This window comes from Myxocyprinus asiaticus, chromosome 37 (genome assembly GCF_019703515.2).
Source record: "Myxocyprinus asiaticus isolate MX2 ecotype Aquarium Trade chromosome 37, UBuf_Myxa_2, whole genome shotgun sequence".
In the NCBI taxonomy this organism is placed as follows: Eukaryota; Metazoa; Chordata; class Actinopteri; order Cypriniformes; family Catostomidae; genus Myxocyprinus; species Myxocyprinus asiaticus.
The window spans coordinates 10,179,810-10,205,318 of NC_059380.1; the positions used below are offsets into that span (position 1 = coordinate 10,179,810).

The 25,509-nt window shown below is 38.6% G+C and overlaps 1 protein-coding gene across 5 annotated transcripts in view; it reads left to right on the forward strand.

The window, feature by feature from the left end:
• Positions 1–25,509, forward strand: part of LOC127428046 (transcription factor EB-like) — a 52,098-nt gene continuing 26,589 nt past the window's right edge. For 2 of the 5 annotated variants that reach the window (XM_051676065.1, XM_051676070.1), the window contains exons 1-2: positions 1–215; positions 22,741–23,005. In XM_051676065.1, coding sequence (XP_051532025.1) covers positions 22,805–23,005 — 201 coding nt within the window. In that variant the 5' untranslated portion in view covers positions 1–215; positions 22,741–22,804. Of the gene's footprint in view, positions 216–11,922; positions 12,047–14,198; positions 14,292–17,966; positions 18,116–22,740; positions 23,006–25,509 lie in introns of those variants that run through there. The other 3 variants (XM_051676067.1, XM_051676066.1, XM_051676069.1) reach the window with 3 other exon arrangements.

Here is a 25,509-nt window from a genome sequence, read left to right on the forward strand (position 1 = left end):
GCACTCTGAGAAAACAAATCGCATCATCACACAGAGGGGAGTGAGTTCTGCCGAAATTATCAAGAAGTTGTAAAGAGGACTCTTTTGCACTTTCGCTTGCACACGAAGCAAGAGGGAACTGATACAAGACTGGCTCTAATACTGCACAACTGCATCTAGCCGCTCGTTTCCAAAAACTCGCTCCCAACTCTCCCGTACTTTCTGACCTTCAGCGGGTAAGTGTTATAGCCCAATGCGCTCTACTTCTATGCACTAATAAGTCTGCATCTGCTTGAGTTGTATTAATGTCAATCTTACTCCATGGCGACAATGTGTACAACTAAATATTTTGCACGATAATAGAATGCAGGTACGCCACGGTGCGTATTATGTATTTTCCCCTTCGTTTAAAGTCATTGTATCTTTTGCCATAGGTGGAGATTGGTAGAGAACTAGTGAAATAACCGATGAGTTATGTTTTTAATGATTATGCATTGTCAAATGTAATAGTCTGTGCCCCCATCTCTTTGGACTTGGACTGTTATTTATTATAAAATTATTGTAAATATTCGATGCAGTTCTCGAGCACACATAATATTCATTATACGTAGATAAAAAAAATAAATAAATATTGCAGTTTGTGCACTTTTTTTTTTTTTTAGTTTGCGCAGTAACATCTTGTCCCTGGCGCACAGCCAAGCGCTTCATTACTGATACCCGATATGCATAAACTTTAAATACATATGCATGTTTTAACCGCGTTGGCTATATGTCTTATGTAATGCGAACTTTGCTGGAAAGCTCAGTGCAGCGTAGAGCCCCGTCGATCTGTCCTATATAAAAAGTGTAAACTATTTATACATAGGCTAATGTACAAATCTAGCGCGCGAGTTATTTATAGTGCAAAAGCAAGGCCCGTGAATACACTTCTTAGCCTAACCGAGACCCTGACAAGTCCTGTATAGCTGTGTGTACTGATCCAAATCAGAGAGCACATCTCATTGTAATTTCTTGCTCACATATGGTGTACTATGACGTAATAATTTGCGTAAAATGCACGGTCGTAATTACGTCTATACTGTCAGTATAATAATGACCACAGTGTCATAATAATGATCAGTTCTGTGATTTGTAGTAGCCTGTTGAACTGAAACCATGCACATGACATTCATTGGTAGTTTAATCAAGATACCCTACACAATAAAAGCCAGAAGACTGGGTATCAGTTCAGATTTCCCAATTTGATTCTATTCACAAGCTCTCGATTCGATACGTTTTGATTTAATTGTGATTCATTTGGGTATATTTCCGTTATGATGTCCATTTTGCATACATAAGAAAGAAATTATCTCTCAGCTATAGCCGTGAATTAAACAGGGAACCTTCAAACTTGGTACATTACAAAAGGGCATTCAACATGGCCCAAATTACGCTGTTCAGCTGCTATTTATTTAACAGATATTATAGTCAACACAACCAAAACTGAAGTAAAGTAGATCGATCTTGGGATTTTAAGAATCGAAATCATGATCGTTCAAATCAAGATTGCAATTAATCTGAAAATGAGACTTTTTACCCAGCCCTGCATGCACTGCTACAATAGAAATATATATATATATATATATATATATATTCAGATTTAGTTGAGCGAGGAAATGAAGAATAATAGAGATTTATGGTTCGATGAAAACTGATAGTATCAAGTTAATTCCTTGCTTGTTTATTGTTTTGTGTCTTTTCCTTCTGATACTGTAGAACACAACCCTTCACGCAGGAAAATTAGCAACTTTTAAAGCTTTAAAGCGGAAGGTGATATGTCTTGATATACCCCATGAATTGGTCTACCAAAGCCAGCCTATGGAAATCATAAATGTTCTTTGGGACTGTGCCCTTCTTCAAAATGGACAGAGGAACCTTTTTTTTTATTTTTAATGTTCAAATTTGATATAGGCCTACATATACATGGCCGTGGTTCTCAAAAATGGCTCGCTGGTATGTTCTAATAGGGTTGCAAATAGACGGGAAAGAGCTAAATCAATAAAATGCAACCAACCATTTCATTATGTATAGTTTGGATAGCAAATTAAATAAACATCAACTTTTAACAGGGAGGTGAAAATATGTTCCATATCTTTTGTTGTTGACGTCAAAGGCTTTGCTATATTTTGGTGCAAATGCATCTAGCAAACTCACTGACCAATTTTGGTACTGTGTTGGGCTGCCACTTGATGTCCAGTGCAAAATTTAGATCCTGAAGCAAAACAAGGGCTGAACATTGGTCCTTTTACAATGACTACAAGTCAGAAAAACAATGAAAAAGTTTAGTGTTTTCCTGTATTTGACTTTCACAGAAATTACTGCCTCTGGCTCTCATGGCTTTCCATTGAATTGGATGGGCCATTTTTATTGAGGCTTTCAAAATGTTGCCTCCACTGCTTCCTCGGACATTCTCTACACATTGGATATATTACTGCTGAATCATTCAAAGGAGAGAATTTCTGACATGCCAGAAAATCAAGTTCACCCGCAGGTCATATCAGATAATGCTATAGAAAGCTGGCGGCTTTATCTGTCCTCACTGATGGTAGCAGATAATTGCACACTTTTGTCACAGGTGTGGCACTGCATACAGCCTTGTCCTTCACACGCGTCGATGCGTTTGACCGGTGCCTGTAATCCAAACAAAGCCTGGGCATTAGGCGACAGTTATGTGTTTGTTTTGATGCAATTGAGTGATTTAGATCAGATACTGTATATGCAAAGTGTAGGAAAGTATGGTGGATGAAAGGTAACACCAGAACACTCACCTCTCCCACACTCCCATGAGCACATAAACACCCAGCAGCGAGGACAACGGTAAACACATTTGTTGCTGCGCATTGGTATTTAGGTTGGCTTGCTTTTGGTCTGTTTCCATTACGCTGCCATTGAGTCGGCTGCCATAACAGTATTTTAGTTGAACATAAACTACACTTGGGTTAATTCTAGATATGACCTAGTCTTCATGGCTGAAAAGGAGCTGCTACTCAAGGTCCTTTAACGTAACAATACATTACGGGTTTTAATGTACAAGCTTGTTGTGGCATGGGTGGCGTGGTCATGTGTCGGTCTGCGGGAGAGAGAGAGCAGTAAGGCACGCCCCCGTGCCACACTTGTGAAGGAAAATGAAATAGAACGACTGCAACAATAAAAATATTTATCCAATGTGATTCTAATTCAATAGCGTTTGCTTCAACAACCAGCACGCCATGTACAGGTCAGCATGAAAAAAGCTAAGCTGTGTCCTTTTGAGATACAATGTGCATCAAATCATGTGCCAAAAGCCTGCCTTGTAGATGCAACACCTTCCTGTAAATATGAAACCAAGTTGTGTTCCTCTCTGCTTGTTTTTACAATGGTAATCTGAGGTGATACTTGAAGCTGATGGAGCATGGAGAGAGAAAGCAGTGGGCCATTTAATGCAAAAACAGTTCAGTGTTTCTCAAAAAAATGGGTCACAGGTCTGTTCTGATAGGGCCACAGACAGCAGGGAAAAATCAGTGCTAAATGCACAAAATAATATGCCACTAACCATATATTTGTGCATAGTTAGGTTAACAAAATGCATCAATGTTTAAAAGGGAGGAGAAAATGCATGTTGAAGGCGTGCGACCAATTAAACTTTAAAGTATTTTGGCATAAATTCACCTGTCACATGGTAATAAAGCTAATATTAACATATGTAGCCAATTGTTTTCCAATTAATTAGCCGGTTGTTAACACATTTTCGAAATTGTCCATTTCAACCAATGTCATATTAACAACTTTACATTTTGTCTGGCATATGCAGTTCATAGCAATATTAATACATTTCAGTGTTTGATTGTAAGGATAGTTTTGTTCACTTTTGTACAAGAAACAATTTTGGTACCGTGTTGGGTCGCCAATTGATGTCTGAGGTAAAATCTGGGTCCTAAGGAAAGCTTTTCAACTGTAGCCATTGAAACTGTAAACTAAGTATTGCATATAACATTCTAAAAGTTCAAGAATAATGCTTGATTTTATAAATTATATAATTTGCAACAGTTATGGAACAAATTACATAAGTCACATTCTTCACTGATAGTGTACCCAAATTCATGACTCAAGGCAGCTGTTGGTGTGCTCTCAAAACTGCAACAGGACTAGGCTGTCCTGTTCTAATGTACACAGGAGTGAAATATCCTGTTTAACTTGTGGTTCTGACACCGTAGCCTCATCTGCACTGTATGTATTAGCAAGGAGTAAAGATACAGTCCGACCAGTAACATCACTCTTTGGAGAGTCTTTTAAAGGATGATACAGATCAAAGGGTATTAAAGTGTTTATGGTGAGCATTGAAACAGAAAAGGGTGTGTTGTACTCCGTGTGCTGGGGCAAGTCAGGCTTTGCAGAAGGGTGGTCCTTCAAAGGGACAGGGCCAGGCACTCCTAAAATAATTGCATTCAACAAGACTGAAGCTCGTCGCCCTGTGCACACTTCAAGACTCAAACAGCCCTATATGAAGACCGCTACGTGCATGCGATAAGCCATTCGCCCAAAGTCAGTGGGCATGGCCATGAAGTTTTGGTATTTTCACGCAACGATGCACTAAGTCAAGGCGTAAGTGGGTTGGCTAAATCATGCATGCAAAGTGCAAGCGATATAAATGAAGACAGCCCATTCATAAGACATTGGTAGCTAGTGAACAGTAGAAATATAGACCATTTGTGTCTTACATTATTTTGTGCAGTAACTGCGTTCTTCTTAAATGTCAGGTATACCTCTATGACACGCTCTTTATACACGTGTGGAAAAGGCAGTGTTCATAAGGTCTAAGCACTATTAATCATATTGATCTACTGACATACAACATCATGGCTAGTTTTAACTGTGGTTGTCAAGGATATCATTTTTTGTGCCATTGTAAATTTTGTGTTTGAACTAGTGATGTCATTTTCAAAATGGATTTTTGTGGAAATTAACAATAAATTAATAGTTTTATTGTTAAAGTTAATACCAGACAAAACGCACATGGAGGACTCCAAATAATATGTATCCCACTGTTATTTGTTTGTTTTTATCCCCATGTCAGCTGTCATAGCATGTTTAAACCTACTGTGTGCAATGTTTGTGTCTCGGCTTCACCTTGTACATCTCACTCTGCTAAACATGGATATGGTTTCCTTCTTTGAACTCTGACTAATGTCCCAAAGCATTTCATCTCTCTTTCTCAACCTTCCTCTCTTGCAACACATGCCAGATAGGCCAAAGGCTGACATAGTTGCCATACCTAGTGTAAAACAGTGCTGGTTCCATTGCAGCTTTGAGTGGGGGAGCCAGAGAGGGAGGTGGAATTCTCGCAGCAGAATCCTGCTTGTAATGCGGCGTAAGCGACACTGACAATCGCAAACAGTGTTCTGCCGCCACCAACGCTCCTAATCTCCCAACACATCTCCCGAACAGCCTATTGGCTGTGGCTCATTTCAAGGCACTCCTGTTGAAGACCTTGCTGACAAATTAAGGAATGTAGATGAGCTAGTTTTTTAAAAAAAAAATTGTTTTAGTTTTCCTAACGCAACATCTACATTATTCTGAAAACATTTTTCAACACAGCAAAGCATGAATATGTAACTTTGGGATTCCTCTCAGTCATCTTAATGTCATTGCTTAATGCATGAGTCAGTTTTTGTTCTCTTGTTGCTGATGAGAAAAGCTGTGGTAAAAATAATAGAAATGCCAAACCAGCTTGTTTAGATTTGTTGTCAGAGCCTAGAAATATCTTTTGCGTGCCTCTGCTTTCCATAGGCTATTGTCAGGAACACAACAGCTCCTTGGTCATAAACATGACCTCCTACAAAGGACCTGGGCCATTGCAACAGCCCCGCAGCTGTTCAAACCAATGAAAAACAGTTTTGTCTCTGACGCTCCCCCTCTGGCCCAAATTAATACTGTAAATACATTGTTGTCTGTATCAAGTTTATTAAATTGCCTCAGTGTATGTGCGCACAAGGGTTGTCTTGTCTCACATGTTGATTGTCAACGACCAGTTTAAACCCTGTTTTTGCTTCAGTTTGCATCTGTGTAACTCTTTTTATGTCTGTGTGTATCACGTCGAAAGCCAACACAGCGATGTCCCTTTGGAGGAAAGGTCACTGGTGGTTTGAGCGCTCCCCAGAGGTCACAGTTCCTGAATGGAAATGCGTGGTGGCCAGCCTTTTATTACCCATCATGCACCTTTTAAACAAAGCCATTGAAAAAGAGCTTTGAATTGATCACAAAATCCCACTCAGAAGGGAATCTTAGATGCATCAGAGCTTAAAGGGGATGCGTCTCATTTTTCGATGTTAAGCAGTGTGCCAAAACTTCTGAAAGTGGAAATACTGGCTCTGCTGGTGCTTTCAACATTGCTCTGTTTGTGAGTTTGTGGCGTGACTATGTTTTTTTCCGACCAATGGGAGATGGCCATAATGTTTGGGAAACATGTTTAAAAGCAGTCATTATTTTTGTGGTTCCGCCTGGTGTCTCTAGTGGTGTAGAAATTACGCATTTCACCTTTAAGGCCAGAAACATGGGGCATTTTCCAAACGGCAATTATGCACCCTCGAAGGGCACTCAAAGGGTCGTTCCAAACGAAAGTACAATTTTTTTATTTTTTTTTAAGCAGGGCCCTTCCACAAGGCTGTTAACTAGAGATGCACCGATACCATTTTTTCTGTTCCTATCAGATTCCGATATCTGAAATCTCAGTATCGGCCGATACCGATCCCGATCCGATACCAGTGTTGTTGTTTTTTGCATAATCAGTTTAGAATATCTTTACATTATTGTGTGGAACTAATTGGGGGTACTCTGTAATATGAAAAGAAACACAAACATCTAACTACACATTATTTCAATATAAATGTATGCAGTAGCCTATGAAGAAAAACCTTATTGTTAACTAGTTTACTGGATAATGTAGCAGCAAAATTAACAGGAATTCCAGTCTAAGTCTTCAGTAGAAAAAGAAGGCAGTTTTCTTTGCAAACATTTTTCAACTTGTATCTGGACTTTAAAGGATTCAGATCTCTTTTTTTGGTCAATTAAGTTGTAAGATATCAGTCCACATTTCATTCGCATAGTTATTTTTTGGAACCCATTCAACTTAAATATTGTTATAATTTGTAAACAAATAATAATGATTATAACAATACATTATTATTATTATTTTTATCATTGACTTAGAATTTTAAATACAACAGTAATATATTCAATCATGCACCTTTAACTTTAAAACCTTCAGGCTTTTATTTTGACATTCTGAACTCTCCAGGAAGTCCTGTAAGTGGTATGTTGGTGAGTTCACAGTAGTTTAATTTGCTTATTAAAATTCTAGTAAAATGTTAGGTTCTAAATGCATATTATAAGTGAATCAAACTATGAGCATCTACATCTGAGATGCTGTTCTTGAGTAGCGCTCAAATATTGCGTACCTCTGTGAAGGCTAAAAATAGTCGTGAGTGCATCACCAGCCTGTGCATGTGTCAACAGAGCAGCACCATTCACTAACGTGCTGGCGCTGCGCATACTGTATATTTACTTATTAATCACAGCCTTTTGTGATTCACAGGGCTATCGCACGTCTTCAAGTGGCTTTGAATAAAATGCACGAGTCATATGAACTGCTTTAATGGTGTTTTTATGGTTCTTTTATATAATTTTTGGAGCTTGACAGTAACGAACATGACTAATACACAGTATCGGATTTGGATCGGGCTCGTCGGACCGATACCTGATCTAAAAAGCTTCAGTATCGGATCGGTATCGGATCGGTGCATCCCTACTGTTAACGAAGGGTACATTCATGCAGCAATGCCATGCTACCTTCAGACTGCCCACATCAGGAGCTTTGTCCGTTGGAGTGAGTAGGGCATAGGGAATGATCACTTTTGTTTGGAATTTTCACATACTTTGCACGTCCGGTTGAACATATGGTGCATTCTTGCGTTAGTGTTACAGTAACAAACCTCAGAACTCAAGGGGGCGATAGAGTTAACCTCAAAAGCCTGTGCCATGAAGCTGTATTTGGTTTTATTTAGGTAAGTTGCTATAAAGATATTGACAATCTTACTTGCTTAGCAATGTTCTCTTTAAACTGTTGCTCCACCATGACAGTAGTTGACTTCACCATAGAAGCGGACAGTTCACACTAATGTCAGCTATAGTGCCCCTTGTGACAACGTGTACTTGCATTGTGTTATGAACTGTGGTCTGAGAAATTTTGGAACACAACTACAACCCCAATTCCGAAAAGTTCGGACAGTGTGAAAAATGCTAATAAAAACAAAAGGAGTGATTTGTAAATTATATTCACCCTTTGCTATATTGAAAGCACCACAACTACATCTAATATGATGTTTTACCTTATAAATTTTATTGTTTTTTTAAAATGTACAGTCATTTCAAATCAGATGATTGCAACACACTCCAAAAAGGTTCAGACAGGGGCAATTTAATACTAAAGGCAATTTGACGAGTTGAAATAACAAGGTGATGTGAAACAGGAGATGTTAAACAGGTGAGGCAATTGTGTCATAGTACTGTATAAGGAGCCTCCAAAAACAGCCTAGTTCTTCAAGAGCAAGTATCATTCAAGACTTGTCAATTTGCCAACAGATGCTTCAGCAAATAATCCAGCACTTTGAGAACAATGTTCCCGAAAGACAGATTGGAAGGATTTTGGGCATTTCACCCTCTACAGTGCACAGTATAGTTAAAAGTTTCAAGGAATCTTGTCAAATCTCAGTGCGTAAAGGGCAAGACAAAAACCACTTCAGAATGCACGTGATCTCTGATCCCACAGACATCACTGTCTTAAAAAACGTCATTCATCTGTAATGGATTTCATGAACATGGGCTTGTGATAACTCTATAGGGTAAGCTACCTTTAAAGTACACTCCGTTTCGGAATTAATCCTACATAAGGTGTGTGACCTCTTTTTGATAAAATTTTGCCAATTTCATTAACTTCAGCTGATGTTTGACTCCACTGAAAGACTGTTTTGTGACGTTTCAGTGTGCAGCTCAGTTGGTGGCAGTAATGCACCATATACTGGATTGCCAGCTGGCAGTAAACATCACATGAAGAAGAAAACTTTCTTGCCTGTGACAGCGCTATGGATCATGAAAAATCATTTAACAAATTAGTACATATATGAACAGCAATGGTGTTGATGACAGAGTTGTTGTGTTCAGTCGACAGCTGTTGTATTGCATTGTCAGTGTTGTCTTAAATTAGCCGGATAGCTAGCTGCTAGCTAGTGGCTACAGAGCCTGATTGGTTTCCATGACAGCAGGGCTGCCTGCTAATACTTCCTAACAGGCTGATTTCATGTCTGTGATTCAGTTAGCTAGTTGTGTGTATTACTTTGCCAAACTGCTTGCGTTTTAAGCAACACATACCTGATCCATTCGTCTAGACGAAGAGCATAAGCTAAATATAAAAAATTACTCAAAAGTTTATCATTGATATAGACATTTTCTTTTCCAATAAATATCAATATCGTTTTATCGGCCATCCCTAGGTGTAGTGTAGCTGAACGATTACTCAAACTAAAATAGAAATCATGATATGACATAGTGTGATTACAAAATCGCAAGAGCTGTGATTTAATTAAATAAGAAATAGTCTGCACGCGCTGCTCGCTGCGGTTACTGTATTTGCCCATCTCTGTTCTTTGTTTGCGTGAGGCTAAAATGCTGAGTGCGTTATATTTACAGTGCTCTGGATTCATTGATTGTACATTACTATTTAAATCTAATGTGACCTGATAATACAGGGTTTTTGTTGACAGAAGAGTGGATGAGAGCATTTCTTTGCTTAAAAAAAGCCATCGTCAACTACTTTCTTCAGTGTTCCTCCAAAATAAAAACTTCCTTCAAAATCAAGGCTTAAGGGCTTCACCAGACCACAAAGCAATACCACATACAAGTTAAGAAATTATTACATAAATATGGTACTGTTTTGTAATAATAATTATTATTATTAATTAATGAAAAAATAATGATGAAAAGTGGGCTGAGACCCTTTCACAAAATGGACAAAAACAGGTACACAGTGAACAGACAAGGTGATGTGAATCTGTTGTAAATCACATCGCAGTTTAAATTGCAATCACAATAATTTTCAAAATAATCACAATTTGATTTTTTTGTCGTTTTGAGCATTGTTCATCATTTGGGACACATCTAGTAGCTTGGCATCAAAACACAATCTTTTATGGGCAAAAAAAGTTTTGCTGTCTCATTCTAATTGTGGTAACTTGGGTTTGTGGCAGATCTGTGATCTACAACCAACCTTTATGGCATTTATTTCCTTTTTCACCAAAACTGCCTATTTTGGCTAAAGAAAATAATGAAAATATAAATTGCAAAACACTGCTTCTTTTGATGTTTTATTTTTTTTTTTAATTTATTTTTTTTTTGGAGAAGACCTAAACATTACAGCCAGACTGGAAGAGTGTACTATCAACATGATAGACTGGCAAGGTATTTATTTAAAAAATGGAAACTATTTAACTATCAGCTATTTGTTTCTTTATTTGGAAAATGTCTTATCATCTAATGTCCATTTAAATGTCACACATTCCATATTGCAGAAATCAGATTATTTTTCATCTGCACATGATCTAAAGCATGGGTGGGGATTATTCAGGCATAATGCAATACTCATTTCTTGTAACATATCTCACTTCCTCTTGTCTCACCCCTCCATTTCAATCTTTTTGCGGTGTTTTTATCTGCTCGCGATCCATTACTGTCTGATGTGAACCTTAAGGAATTGTCATTACATTTGTGGGACATACGCTTGTGATGTGAATTAAAAACAGTGCTCTAAAATCCTCTGGTTGTGACCTTGACACAAAAAGATTTGTGCTTGGCACAGGTTAGTCAAGGTCTTTATCATTGGGTAAATTAATGGCCTGCCCACTGCACTTGGCACTATGTCTTGGAGGTAAATCATGATATCATCTCGTTAAATGCAGATGCCCATTTGGCCTTTTACTAAGTCTGCTTTATGGAGCATATAACAGAATATAGACTGCTTAAGTAAAGATATTTCTGTACCTCTTTGAATGACCACAAGGGGGAGTCACAACTGTTTTCTTATTCTGAATGCACTAGTGTTATTTATCTATCTGTCTGTCTGTCTGTCTAATCCGTCCATCCATCCATATTCTGAATATTTATTGTACACAGTTGTCTACATATGACTTTTCACTACTGTTCCCATAGCCCTAAAACAGGAACAGTAGAGCATCTGAGTGCATCTCAAAAGTGTGACATTCATGTCCATGAAGGTTTTTGGTCATTATCATTATGTGTGACCTGGAGACCACATCCAGTCGAACCCCAATAAACTCTGCTCATGAGTCTACCATGAATGTAAAATTTGCTGTCCTCCCTGTGGTGACCATGTGTAGCAGTTACCGGTATATTATTTTGATTAAGGGAAACTTCCCTAAACTTACAGTAATCCAAATGTTCAGTACTTGATCTATCTGCCTTCGTATGAAACTCTCCACATGAGAGTCTTACTGACCCACTCTAAACCAGCGATTCACCAGAATCCTCCAGTCTAATTACATTTAGCAACAGACACAGATGAGACGGAAGAGGACTCGAGGAAAGAGATCGTGGACAATGATGGCCCCTTGTTCCTCTCTCATGGAAGCCTGCAGGGTTGTGGTCATTTAGGGGAAGTGGAGGAGGTAATAGACAGAGGAGGAGAAGTTGTGGACACTGTACTGTAAGGCTTCATGACTAAGGGTTTCCCTGTGACTGCTGATAACTTGCCCTCTGTATTTCTCTGTGGCTATTGGTCACGAGTGGCGGCGCTCTCAGCCAGCCACTGGTGCAGTATAAGAGCCAGGCTTCAACATGAAGGCTCAGTATTGTGTTGGGACACTAGTGGGGTTTGGACTAGGCTGTGACTTACAGTACATAAGGATTGTGTATCAAATACGATAAGATAATCATTGGCCAGTCCACTTTGCTTGCACTGGCTGTCTACAACTGCAATACGAAGGTACAGTATGGCAATTCCGTATAGGGATGGTGATTCTTGTTAGCCGCAAATCAATGAATTTTATGTGAATCATTCTTGATAATTTGATATAAAGAACCTAGGTTTGGCTCAAATACTCTCTTTGTTGTTGTTACCTTTATTAATAAGGGCACCACAGATTTAGTGAAAGGCCTCTGAATGAACTAAACATTTTGTGTTTTATTGGATGTCTCAACTGAGAAATGTTTTGCTTGCTGGTTGTCAAGTATTGTATTGCATTCTTGTTAATCCCTTGGGCTGTGCATTTATTTAAAACATGGTTGTTGAAGTATTGTGAGAAAAACCTAAAGTACTGGCTAAGACTCATAAGCTCAGACATGTGAATTATTATTATTATTATTATTTATTTTTTTTTAAGCGTTGTCTGTGCTGATTTTGGGGGAAATTCTGTTTAAAGGAGCTAAAAGCACAGTCAAATTAGCCCGAATATTTAACAAGCAAACAAACATACAAAGGGCAGGTAACATGTAGAGCTTTGTGAATAACAAACTTTCCAGTTCTGCAGAGTTTTATGAGTGAAGATTCCATGTGGGCCTTCCAATAAGTCAGCTAAACGCATTAGACAGCCCCTTTTAGTGCCTTATAGCAGCAACAACATGCATATATGGGCACCTGTTCTAAGATCAGCATATTAGGACAGAATTATTGTATTTGGATACATTATATGACTTTCATATACACTACCGGTCAAAAGTTTAGGGTCACTTACTCATTCTTTATTATTATTATTTTTCACATTTAAGGATAATTGTAAAGTCATCAAAACTATGGAAGAACAGAAATGGAACTACAGGAATTGTGTTATTTCTAAAAAAAAAAATCTAAAATAAATAAAAACTATGTAATATTTTAGCATATTCAAAGTAGCCACCCTTTGCATAGAATTTTCAGAAATGTACTCTTGACATTTTCTCAACCAGCTTCTTGAGGTATCACCCTGGGATGTTTTTTAAACAGTTTTGAAGGAGTTCCCATCAATACTGGGCACTTATTAGCTGCTTTTCTTAATTATTCAGTCCAATTATTCATCCAGTTCAAAAACATTATTATTATTATTTTTTAAATAAATAAAGTTTTGTAATGAAATAAATTAATATGGTGGCACAATTATATTTTTATCTACAAAGCTAATTTCAAACATTTAAGCATATGCCTTCAAATCAAAAGGTTTTTAAGATCATTAGAATCATTTCAGTCAAGTGACCCCAAACTTTTGAACGGCAGTGTATCATCCAACATGATCACATGGGAAGTCGACATACTGCTACTGAATGTTCCGGTTCATCAACCCCATTCAGCCAAGTTATTAACAAGTGGCATCTCCCATCAGACACTTTTCCATCAATTTAAATGTGGTTGCCTTTTCCTCTGGTGTGACTGATAGCATGTTGCACGAGTAGGATCAGAGACACGGTTCTGGTCCCATGAAAACCAGGAAGTAATCACATTCACATAATCAATGAAGAGCACAATTCAGGGGTTGCATTTTTCCTCTAAGATTGGATTTTTACTTCACTGACGGTTAGGCTTAGGGTTGGAGTTTGGGTGGTAAAGGTATAAAAATATGCATTTCTTATGACTGTATTACATTATTTACAACTAAAAATACAACTCGTTTTTGGTGCTACTCTGTGGACATTTTTCCCGGAAATTGGGGCTCATATGTTCAACAGCACTCCAGCTTCGTCCACTGGGTGGCAGTAGTTCGAATTTCAGTAAGCATAGACCGATTTCAGCAGAGGAACTTTCAAATTCACAGTGAGATCAGAATTTTAAGCATTGTGAAACATAGCTTATCTGAGGTGTTGAATCTATATGCATTAATGTGCTGTACCCATTTATATCTGACAGTTTGGAAACAAGTTTAATTAGATGTCTCACAGTTTGGCCAAGAAATCGACGTACCTATAAATAGATGTATCTGTTATGCACCTGTTGTCTTGTTACTTGGGCTATTGGAAACCGCACAGCCGCCGCTATCTGCAACATTCTCATCACTCCGATTGCACTCTGGCTCTTCCTGCTACAGCCGGACACCTCTTCATATTACTCAATCTGTCTCACCAGGCAAAGAATGACCATTATAATACTCATCCTTGTGTTTCTCTTCCAGTTTTTAAGCCCACTCATAGGCGGGCACACAGTCATGTAGAGAGCAGCGTGTGAAGGACGCCCAGATCACTTTCAGCACTTTCTACACAAAGAGGTAATTGTGAGATATTTCTCACAGAGATATATTAAAGGCATAGAAAGCTGTGGAGAATACACCATTTAGCTTGTCTCTGGTGCAGCTGGACTGTCTGTTAGAGAACACATTCAACCGTGTATGTTCCTGTAAATACCATCAAAGTGAATTGTTGCATTAGGGTTGTGATTGGGTTATAATTTCCTGTAGAAAAGGGTGAGTAATCACTGATAAAGATTGAGAAAATGTAGTTAGAAGTATATTTCATGGTTGTGTAATGGAGGAGCAAAATTCCAGAAGCACATAGGTTAATTTTTTTAAGTTAAAATGCTGTCTCCTATCCTAGCGTAATATGCAGAGACAACTATAAGTAAGCCATTTGTAAGCTGAATTAACCGTAAAGTGTAATATTGTCAATAATTTTGCAGTTCCATTTGGTGCTGCTAACGGAGCAGAAATTACATGGCCCACCTTTCAAAGGAGACATTTCCACATAACTGAGCATAATAAAGCAATTATGACTTTGTTTTTTGAGTATTTTCGGGTCTAGCAGAAAACTTGTTGCACGTGGCACAAACTGCACTCTGCAGCATTAAAGATGTAAAATTATTATTATTATTTTTAATGAAATATAAAGCACTCAATAACAGCATTGTCTGGTAGTGGTAAACAGAGATAGTTTCCTTTAATTTTAGAGTCAAGAGGTCAGGCAGTAATTGCCATTGCAAAAGACCATGCAAAAGACAGTATGATGTGTATACTTCACGTGAGCAGGGAACAAACACATTGGAACAAGTGACCCACAGGTCATTGTAGTCGCTAGATAAGTTAGAGTCTAATCAAGTTAGACTACACGCTAGTGCGTAATAGATCTTGACAGTGCTCTAGATTTTATCAAGCATCTTGACACGTGTACAAGTGGCACACACTGCATTTGCATTGTTTTCCCACCACTCTTCATTTCTAAAGTACTGAAAGCTGTTGTGATCCTATAAAATACAATTTTAAATCCATTTGATGTTTAAAGGGATTGTTCACTCACCCTCATGTCATTACAAACCCGTATGACTTTCTTTCGTGGAACACGAGGAGATGTTATGCAGAATGTCTCAATCACCGTTCACTTGCATTGTAAGGAAAAAGATGCAATGAAAGTAAATGTTGACTGAGGTTAACATTCTACCTAACTTCTCCTTTTGTGTTCCACGGACACAGAAAGCCATACAGAATTGTAATTTTGGGTATCCCTTTGAAGGAAACACTTAAATTTATTTCAAAGCATGTGTATGTTAACATTTCACAAGTCAAGAATAATCTATTTTTTGCATCACCATATGAACAGAGAAACCAATTGTATTCTAATAAGCAAGCACACAGTATGAAATATATTTTGACTACTTTGTCATGATAAAGTAGCCTGTACCTCTTAGACTAAAAGTTATTTTATCCCAAATGAGCTAGAGGTGTGACTCTTCACTGGCTTATTTGATGCGATTATGATTAAAAGGGTAACGATTCAATTACAAAACGATTCTCGATGCATCACGGTGCATCTTGTCCTCCAATTTTTTTATCAGCACACACATTCACTCAATTAAATAGTATTAAATAATTAATTTAGAATTAATCGATCCCTGGCCTATAACTGTAACTATCGGTTGCTGGTCCAGGCTGGCTACATGAGAAATCTGCTTTATTGAGAGTGCAAATGCCAGTTTCTCCTTTCCACACCACAGATGATAGTAAAATGACACAAATAGAGGGGTTGCTGCTTGAGAAGTCAATCGAGCTTCTTGTATGCGCTCTGTACCAACGAGTCAGAGACCGGCAATGAGTAACAGCCAAAGAAATAGAGTGCGCAATAGGAGAGAAAGGCATTGGGAAGTAGAAGACAAAAAACTATTTGAAAATAAAAACATCACCCAAGTCTCTCGAACCGCTGTCTCATCATTATTTTCAGCTGTTTTTACTTTTCCGTGCACAAGCCAATCTTTCATTTTGTTTGTTGATATGTTATCATGGATAAACTCTCCTGTTGTTTTGTGCTTCAGTTTGTGAATTAATTTTGAGATCATAGTTTCAGTCGGAGACGATGGTCGTTTGGTTGATATATCCAGTCTGTGATCAGTTCTGTAGTGTGCTCTTGGCTTTAGTGTACTGTATGTGCATCTGACCATCTCACTCAGTCTTTGGTGTACACATAAGCGCCACTGTGCTGCCGCGGTTTAAGTTGAACTCTGAGTCAATTCAGAATTTTTGAGAATTGTTGACGAAAGAATCGCGATGCATCTGAGAATCTAATTTTTTCTCCTACCCCTAATGAGCACTTACGCCAAGGAGGTCAGGGTGGTGTCCTGTGCATATGAAAGATGATAAACTTGTGTTTTTGGAAGTGCTTTTTCTCATTTGATATTTGGTGGATTGGCATTTTCTCTTTTACAGCTTATGAGTTTTGGAATGAGAACAGCAGAATCAGTGGCTGTAAAAGCAGAAGTTGCAGTGATGTTTATTTAACTGATTGCATGAGTCTGGGAGTGAGGTCATCGCTTGTGTTGATAAGAGCCCAAGAGTCATGATCACTTCGCACATGACCCAAGCATCATTTGGGGATTTTTCTCAGTTTTCTTTAAATCATGGGACCCCTGATTCAACTTATCAAATTTGAAGTGTGTCATTTCTGCACCACTAGTGGCATAATAGTGCCACTAGGGACTGTTTCCAAACAGGTTTCACAAAGAACATTTCCCGGCTTCCATTGTTCAAAAAAACAGGTTGTCCTGCTCTAAGCTCACCCCATTGGTTGAGGCCAGAATTGACGGTCCGCTCAATCAAAAAGGCAATGTTTTGAAAATGCCACAGAGCCAAACTGTTTACACTCTTCAGGGGGTAAAAAAAACCTACAAATGGCTACTTATAGTTGCCGATCTTTGCAGATTAAAAATACACATTAGCTTTAAAGATAAAGTGATAAATGCTGTATTAAAATAAAAGTCTTCTCTGGCTTCTCTGTGCTTATTAAGACTCATCATTCTACTGGTGTAAAAAGTAGGTTATCTCTTTCAGCTTTTCTGGGAATCAAAACTTGATTATTATAACACAAAAGAGGAAGGAGCAGGGTGCTGTGTAACCACGCACCGACACTGCGAAAATCATCCTCCTGTTAAAGAGCTGTCCTAGTGTCAGCCTTGCGAGTGTTAACTGTGAGCACGAATTCTTAGAACATGCCAGATAAGTTGGCTAGAATATGGAAAGTTCACTGGGTGCTGCAGAGGAGTACAATTTACACACCGGCAGTCCGTTACCCTGATGAAACAGGGTGTCTCTGAAATGAGGAACAGAAAGTGTGGGTTTATTTTTGGTTTTGCTTGCCTCGCTGCCTTGCTAGACAGGGTGGGTGGTAAATCAGGGTGGGCAGAACAGCCAACATTGTTTGGTTCTTTGCCAGACCCTTGGACGCCCTTCCTTTGTAGGTTACAGCGATGTCCAAAAGCCGACCCTTCGCTGTCTTCTGCTAAGATTAACTTATTGGCTATTTGTCTTTGAGAGTACATTTCAGGATTTAAAGGGATAACTCATCTGAAAATTTTATCTGATAAGCTTTGTGCATGTAGGTTGTGTTGTGTGTTTGAGTAGTATGGCTCACTTTTTTACTTTGCAAATTAAATAAAAGAGATTCTAATTTTTCCTCTGATGTAGAGATGCCATTTCCCTGGCTACTGCAACAATGGGGGACTTTGATAACAGGCTGCTTTGGATGTGTTTTCATCGGGGCAGTGTACGCCTGGCATTCAGCGATGGGTGGAGTGGGAGAGCTCTGCAGCAGAGCCGCATCACAGAAGAGGGTGGTGAGAGGAGCGCAGCGTCAGTATATGCAGAGTGTATATGTCAGTTTGTACAGAAATGCTCTCCTTGATATGAAAATGATGCAAGAAACAGACTGATCTCACTGTGAATTCGGCAATAGTAAGTCGAATGTTCTTCAGCTGAAATCGATCTTGCTTACCAGAATTCAAAGCACTGCCCCGAGTGGCCGAAGCTGGTAGCATTGTTGAATGTATGGGCAGATGTGTGCTCCAGTTTCTGGGTAAAATGTCCACAGAGTGGTGCCAAAAGCAAGTTGTAAAACTAGTTGTTTTTAGTGATTGATTTTCAATCGATTTACAGTACTGTACTTAATACTAAGTTATCGTCAGCTCCGTCACCCCAACATTGTGCAGCTGGTGATCCGCATAGTGTTTCGTTGTGGAGAGTTATGAGGAAAGGGCAAAAAAAAGCACATTTTGGAGTCATTTCGGATTCTGGGTTGATGGACCTGGGCAATATCCCATATGAACAGATATCAGGGCGAATGACAGGTATGTGCAGCGAAAGGCAACAAACAGGTACTACAAATTGTGTAGCAAAGTTTATGGTTGGCGATATGCAGCCGCTTAATGTGGTGGTGAGTCCCTTTTTCGGAAACACATTAGGAAATTAAACCGGAGCCTGCCGCTCACACTTTACTAACATTGTGCTGAGAATATGTATGAAGAGACAAAGACTATTGTGCAACAAGTAGCCCTATTTATATCTTGAAAACAAAATGTTGATACAGATTGATAATCACGGGGAAAATTTTCTGATTATTGATGCATAAAAAAGGCATCAATCCTAAGCATTTGAATTGATGCAAAAGTGTCATTTGAGATTGTGCTTGTCAGCAACTCGACTAAATGGGGTCAATGTCAGGGTACCGGCTAATTCAGTATTGGAATTTTGACTTGTCTTCTCGTTTGATCTTGTAGCAAGATACGAGCTGGTGCGCAACACTGAAAGCCGTCTGGGTACCGTTGGATAACAGACTGGAGGGGGGGCCCGCTGAATATGTTTTGTACCGGGCCCAAGCATTTCTAACTGCAACCCTGCAGGCAATATCTTGGCATCAGATTCAGAATATCATAGAGACTTGGGCCAGTGTTTAGGAACCACTCAGAAAGCCTTATCTACCACCTAGCAACCAACCAGAACAACCTTGCAACCACATAGCAATACACAACAAACCTCTCAGAAAAAAAACAAACTGCAAAAAAGCTAATTACAATTGCAGCTCTGGTGCCACATCCAAATTTTCCTCACAAAATCAGATACCACCAGGTTATTTGTTGCTGGTCCAGTTCTAAATCCCTGTTGTGACTCTGTCCAGCTGTGGCCTCTCTCTTTGAAAGACAGCCAGTGCTAAAGCACTGCTCTCCTGGAACTGAGTCAACCACTAGCCTCTGCCCTGGTGACAAAGCCTGAAAGTGTCCACTGACCAGTGCGAACCACAAAGCTTGCAGTGTGTGTTTCCCCCTCCACCACTGAAATGTACACTGTGGGCTAAATACTGCTTCAGTGTCATCTCAATAGGAGCTGCTTTGCTTATTGTACCTCTAATACAATAAGCTTTTCTCCATAGTCGGCCCTGTCTCTCCGGTTTGTGCTTTCCCCCCAATGGCTATGTACAGTATACAGTAGTTTGTGATGTGACATAGGTAGGGATGGAGTAGCCACAGAGAGCACCGGGACTATTCCCAATGGGCCTGTCAACTTGTGGGTTGGCTGTCAAAGCCAAATGTATACACAATGTAAATGGGGATGGATGCTTTACTGTAAAAAACAAACAAACAAAAAAACATACAGAACAGGTCAGTTTAATCAAGTCCAAATATGATATTGAAAAGTGAATTGTTATCAGTGTTGGGTAAGTTACTCTAAAAAAGTAATTAATTACTAACTACTAATTACATCTTCTACAGTGTAATTAGATTACTGTACTAATTACTCTGTCTGACTTCTATCAACTTCAACAAGATGAAAAATACAAGGATAGACATGACACTGTTCTTTTAATTCTTTCAAATAAATAATATAAAATCAAATAAATTATTCATGAACTGGTCAAAGAATTTAAGGGGGCAACGTTAAATTAGAAAACATATATTTTAACATTAGACGTTAGATTTCGATTTTAAATTCACTATTGTTTTATATAGAATTGTTTTATAATCTATACAGAATTTAACACAATTACATCAGAAGTAACTGTACTGTACTGTTCCTTACTTTTTTCAGTGAAAAAGTAATTTAATTACAGTAATTCATTACTTAGTAATGCATTACACCCAACACTGATTGTAATAAACTGGGATCTGAACCGGGTTTTACACTTACCTTTAAACCACCATGTTTTATTCTATGTCTTATTTAATTTGCCTTTTAATACTGCCTTTTCAGTGTTAAAAAAAAACTACGAAAAGGGATAGTTCACCCAAAAAAATAATCTACATTCTGTTATTATCTACTCATCCTTTTTTACTCACTTATTTTTTTATATAAAGGAGATCTTGGGCAGTATTTTAGTCTCAGTCACCATTCACTTTCAGTGTGTGGAGAAAAAGAAATTCAAAATAACATTCTGCTTATCATCTCCTTTTGTTCCACAGAAGAAAGTCATATGGGTTTGGAACAGCATGAGGGTGAGTAAATAATGCTAGAATTGTTATTTTTGGGTGAATTATTCCTTGAAAGGAGCAATATGTAACATTGACTTCAAGCGTTTAAAACGGGTACTGCAGTCCAAATTCAAAATATTGGAGAGAGTTGTCTCCCCCTCCCCCTTCTCTCCAGCCTCAAAGCTCATGCTGGTTGCCAGGTTGAGGACACGCAACAGGAACCAGCAAACTGACAATGGCAAGCTACGAGCCTTTGATCAGCTAATGTATATGTTTGCAATGGTTTTATTGTTTGCAAATTATAAACCAGCTCATGTGGATTTTTTATAACTCTGTTAATGTTAGTTAGATGTATTGCTGGCTTCCATGGCTGCAGCGCGCTGTGTTTGCCCGCTAACTTGTTTCAAATCTGGCAACCCGGGGTGTTGAAATACCATTGGGAAATGGCCAGTGGGCAGGATCTCACAGGCCAAAACACAAACAGAAATCCCGGCCCAGAATGGACCTTTTAAAGTAGAATATACTGGCTGTAGAATTGTTTTCGGAGAAGCCAGTATTTCAACTTAGCATGTTTCCTAAATCTCTGATAACATATTATGATCATTTTATGCTTTTATACAGTAAATATATTATATATTGCTCCTTTAAGTTAAGAAAACCCTTGGTTATAATTTCAAAGATATTGTGACCAAGCGTTTTCTTAACTTAAGAGGTTTCTGACAACCGGCTGCAGGCCTCATCCGACTTTATCCAACATGTGTAGCTTGCATATTCAGCATAGCATCTTTCTCAATAAGTACATCTAAATGCCACTTCCTGTTTTGTAGTGTTTGTATCTACACCTTCCAATAACAGCAAGTCATACTTGTTTGCATATTGGCCAGCAGCAGCCAAAAAAGAGGAACTCTTCTACATAGGGACTCCCCAGCACTACAGAAGAGACAGGGTGTGGGCATTTCTGTAGGGGGGGAGAGACATGGGGTAAGGATGTTTGGAGGTGTTTCCAAGTTTGAAAGGCCACTCATATGAGCTTAAAAAAAACAACAAAAAAAACACCACCTGATCCTCACATGACTTCCCCAGTCGCATTCATCATTATACTCGTCTCATCTGTGTTGTATTAATTCAGAGCATGGTTTCAAAGAGATGCCACAGGCTATTCATATTCTTTTGGGTAACACGAGGAAACCCGAATGACATTGGATAATAATTAGCCATGATGTTTTTTTGAAAGCATCATATCATGGTTAGATGGAAAGAGAGTAAGTTTTGGGGAGAGTAATAGGCACCCACAATAAACATGCTTAGAGAGATGCACAGAATTTTAGGAAGTGCTGGGCTGCAACTGTGGGGTTTATATAGATTCAGTGGCCCAGAACATTATTTGAACACTAGTTCACCCAAAATGAAAATTCTGTCCTCATTCACTGACTAATGTTTTTTCAAAACCCATATGACATTCTTTCTTCTATGTAACGCAAAAGATGTTATGTTGGCAGTATGTTAGTCTCAGTCACCATTCACTTTCATTGCATCTTTTTTTCCATTCAATGAAAGTTAATGGTGACTTTTTCATTTACATTTTTTGGGTGAACTGTTCCTTTAAGACACATTTAAAATGTATGAAGCCAGGTCAATCGCTCAAAAAAAAAAATAAATAAAAAAAAATAAAATAAAAAAAAAGAAGTTGGCTCTAAGAATTATTTCTTTCCTTTTTTTTTGTTTTTTGTTTTTTTGTAGATTCTGGTTTGCTATTTTATTATCTACTGCTATGAAATTCATTGAGTGTGATTTGAGTGTCCAAAAGTGTCCAAAAACTTTTTGCGGCTGCTGTATGTAAAGGAGCAGTCATCAAATTAGGTTATGAAGTAGTATCAGTTTTTTTTTATTGCGTAAATAGTGTCTTATTATAATAGAGTGATGTGCAACCACACTCAAGTAAAATTGCTTGTATTCATATTCTTCACATTTGCTGTGTCTGTCTCACCTTTTCCTTACAGACACTCCTTGCTCTTCGGGCTGGACTGCGCGGCGGCAGCAGCCCGCCCCCCGCGTCCCCCAGCCATGTCGTCACGCATTGCCCTGCGCCTGCAGCTCATGCGGGACCAGATGCAGCAGGAGGAGCAGCGGGAGCGGCAGCAGCAACAGGCAGCAGCCATGCATTACATGCAACATCGCATGCCAGGCCCGTCTGCGTCCTCACCAGCCATCAGAGCGCCAACTCACTTCCAGGCCCCCATGCAGGTCCCTGTGGAAGTGCTAAAGGTAGGTATATCCATCAGCCTTTATGTGGATTGTTAAATGCCACATGGAATATTGGTTAATCTCCTTGGATTTGAAGTTTTCTGATTCCATCATAAAGTGTAGTTCACTGTAGCTTCTCTGACCACATTAATGGCATAGTTCACTCAAAAATAAACATGGAATGGAATTGTAATAGAATTTACTTTTTTGTCCCCATGGGGAAATTTGGTTTAGACTCAATGCTTGTTACTTCCAAGACACCTGCAAAAATACACAATCATCAAAATCACAATACCATATATTACTAACACACAATGCACACACAATATAACCATGCAAACACCCAAGACAAATAATTTATACTCAAAGATTATCATTAAGCATTTTGACTGATGCAAGCACAGAGTTCTTGAACCTATTTAATTTGCATTGTGGAACGTCTACCCGAAGGTAACAGTTCATAACAAGACTTAAGTACATGGGAAGGATCACACAAAATTCTTCTTGCTTCCCTTTGTGTAAAGAGACTGGAGGTTGTAGCTACTGCATCTTTCTGACCTATTAATTTCATAGCGATTTGTACCAAGTGTGTTAACCTTGATTTTGACTTCATTCCATACCTAATGACACTCTCTAGCCCCGGTTCTACAGGGGTGCTAAGCACCCTCAAACGAACCTTAGAGCACACTCAATTGCAGACCAGGGCAAACTACTGCTCGCTACTGCCCACGGGTCGATTTATCATGAATGTTTTTTTTATTAGATCTTTCATTTATCTGGCTTTGGGTCCTATCTTGCATCCACAAGCTTTTAATATGCTCAGGGTTGCCAGATATTAGATGCAGCACCCCAATCAGAGATTTGTACTTACACAAATTGGAAATATTTCACCTTATGTCATACTTAATTTATGCGATCTGGCAACCATGTATGCGAGTGTGCATGCTCTTCGGAAAAAAAAAAACGTAGCGCCCAATAGTGCAATATTCTGCACAAAGAAAAGTGTGATGCAGCCACTCCGTGTCCATTCGTAAGGTTGTGTGTGCTGTTTAGTGCCAAGTCTGTGAGCAAATATTTTCAGTTATGAACTTTAGTAAAATCCCAATAGATCCTCATTCGCACACGGAGGGGACACACGAGCAAAACCAAGCGAGAGAGGAAAATGTTCTTTGTGTTATTTGTAATATCCTGAAGTCCCTCACAACTGTATGTGAATGTTACTCTGGCAGTAATCATTTATCAGTGTCATGCAGTCTGTTTTATTCAGTTGTGTGCTGAATGGGATGCCAAACAAACCATTGATGAGATGCACATCATGACCGATGAATGTGTAAATGGGTTGATAATGTTCTGAGAATAAAACAACTTTGTCCACTATGCGGCAAACATTAAAATAAGCTTTTAGAATCTATAATTTCCGAATATTTTATTTTACTATTAAACCAGACTCCTGATGTAGAGTGTTAAATTGAATATTAAATTAGCACAGCATTGAAGTATGGTAAAATAAACAATTAATAATTATACTCAGCCTTTATTCAGTTTTACTAACACATGATAGAAAAGTAGCAGCAAAACATCAAGCAATCGCAGAATGTTCTCATCAGTAAGCACTTCAGAAAATTGTGCATCATTCATTGAGTGCATGAGTGTACTACTACTTCTGGGCATAAAAGATACAGCTGTGCAGAAATTTTTATCTTCTCTCTTCCATGTTCTACTTAACGGCTCATGTGGCCCCTGTACCAAATAATTGTACATCCCTGCTAAATTGAATATGTAAGACTAATACTGTAAATTGGCAAGCAGATTTCCTTGAATCCCAGCAAACACACAAAATTCTGCATCAAAACTCATAAACTTATGATTTTGCAAATCAGTATGTCCTAATCTGCAGGCGCAACATTTTGCTGTCAATTTCAGCGACAGATCATGTGAAGGAAAAAAGACCCAAAATGAAGCAATAAATGTTTTAGACATAAAAAAAAAAACGAAAAGAACTTTACGTTGTTTTGTAGCATTTAAACATGATGTAATATATTAAAAAATGTGTAATTATGATACATCTCCACTTTATGCAGAGCACCCCCACTATTTTCAGAAGCACCCTCATTGATTTTGATCTGGAACTGGGCCTGCTCTCTAAAACAGTCTGATAAAAAAACTCCATAAAACCAAAATCTACGTGAAAAATACAATCTCTGTAGTCGAGCACAAACCCAATCAGCATGCGTATTCCAGGTAAGAGATCTATCTATATAAACTCCAAGGTACTTGTAGGACTGCACTTGTGTAATTGGCTGGTTATGTATATGCACTGGTTTGTGATCACCAATGCCCTTGGGATCAAATACAATCTCCTCATTTTTCATTGCATTTAAGGTTAAAGGTGCACTAAGTAAGATTTTAGCAAGGATTTAGCTGGCTCTTACTCTTCCCATCGGTCCCTGAAGTAGTTTGTGGATTTGGACTCTATACTGACACCCATCATCCTGGAGTGCTGTCGCTTCTTACCAAATGTGTTT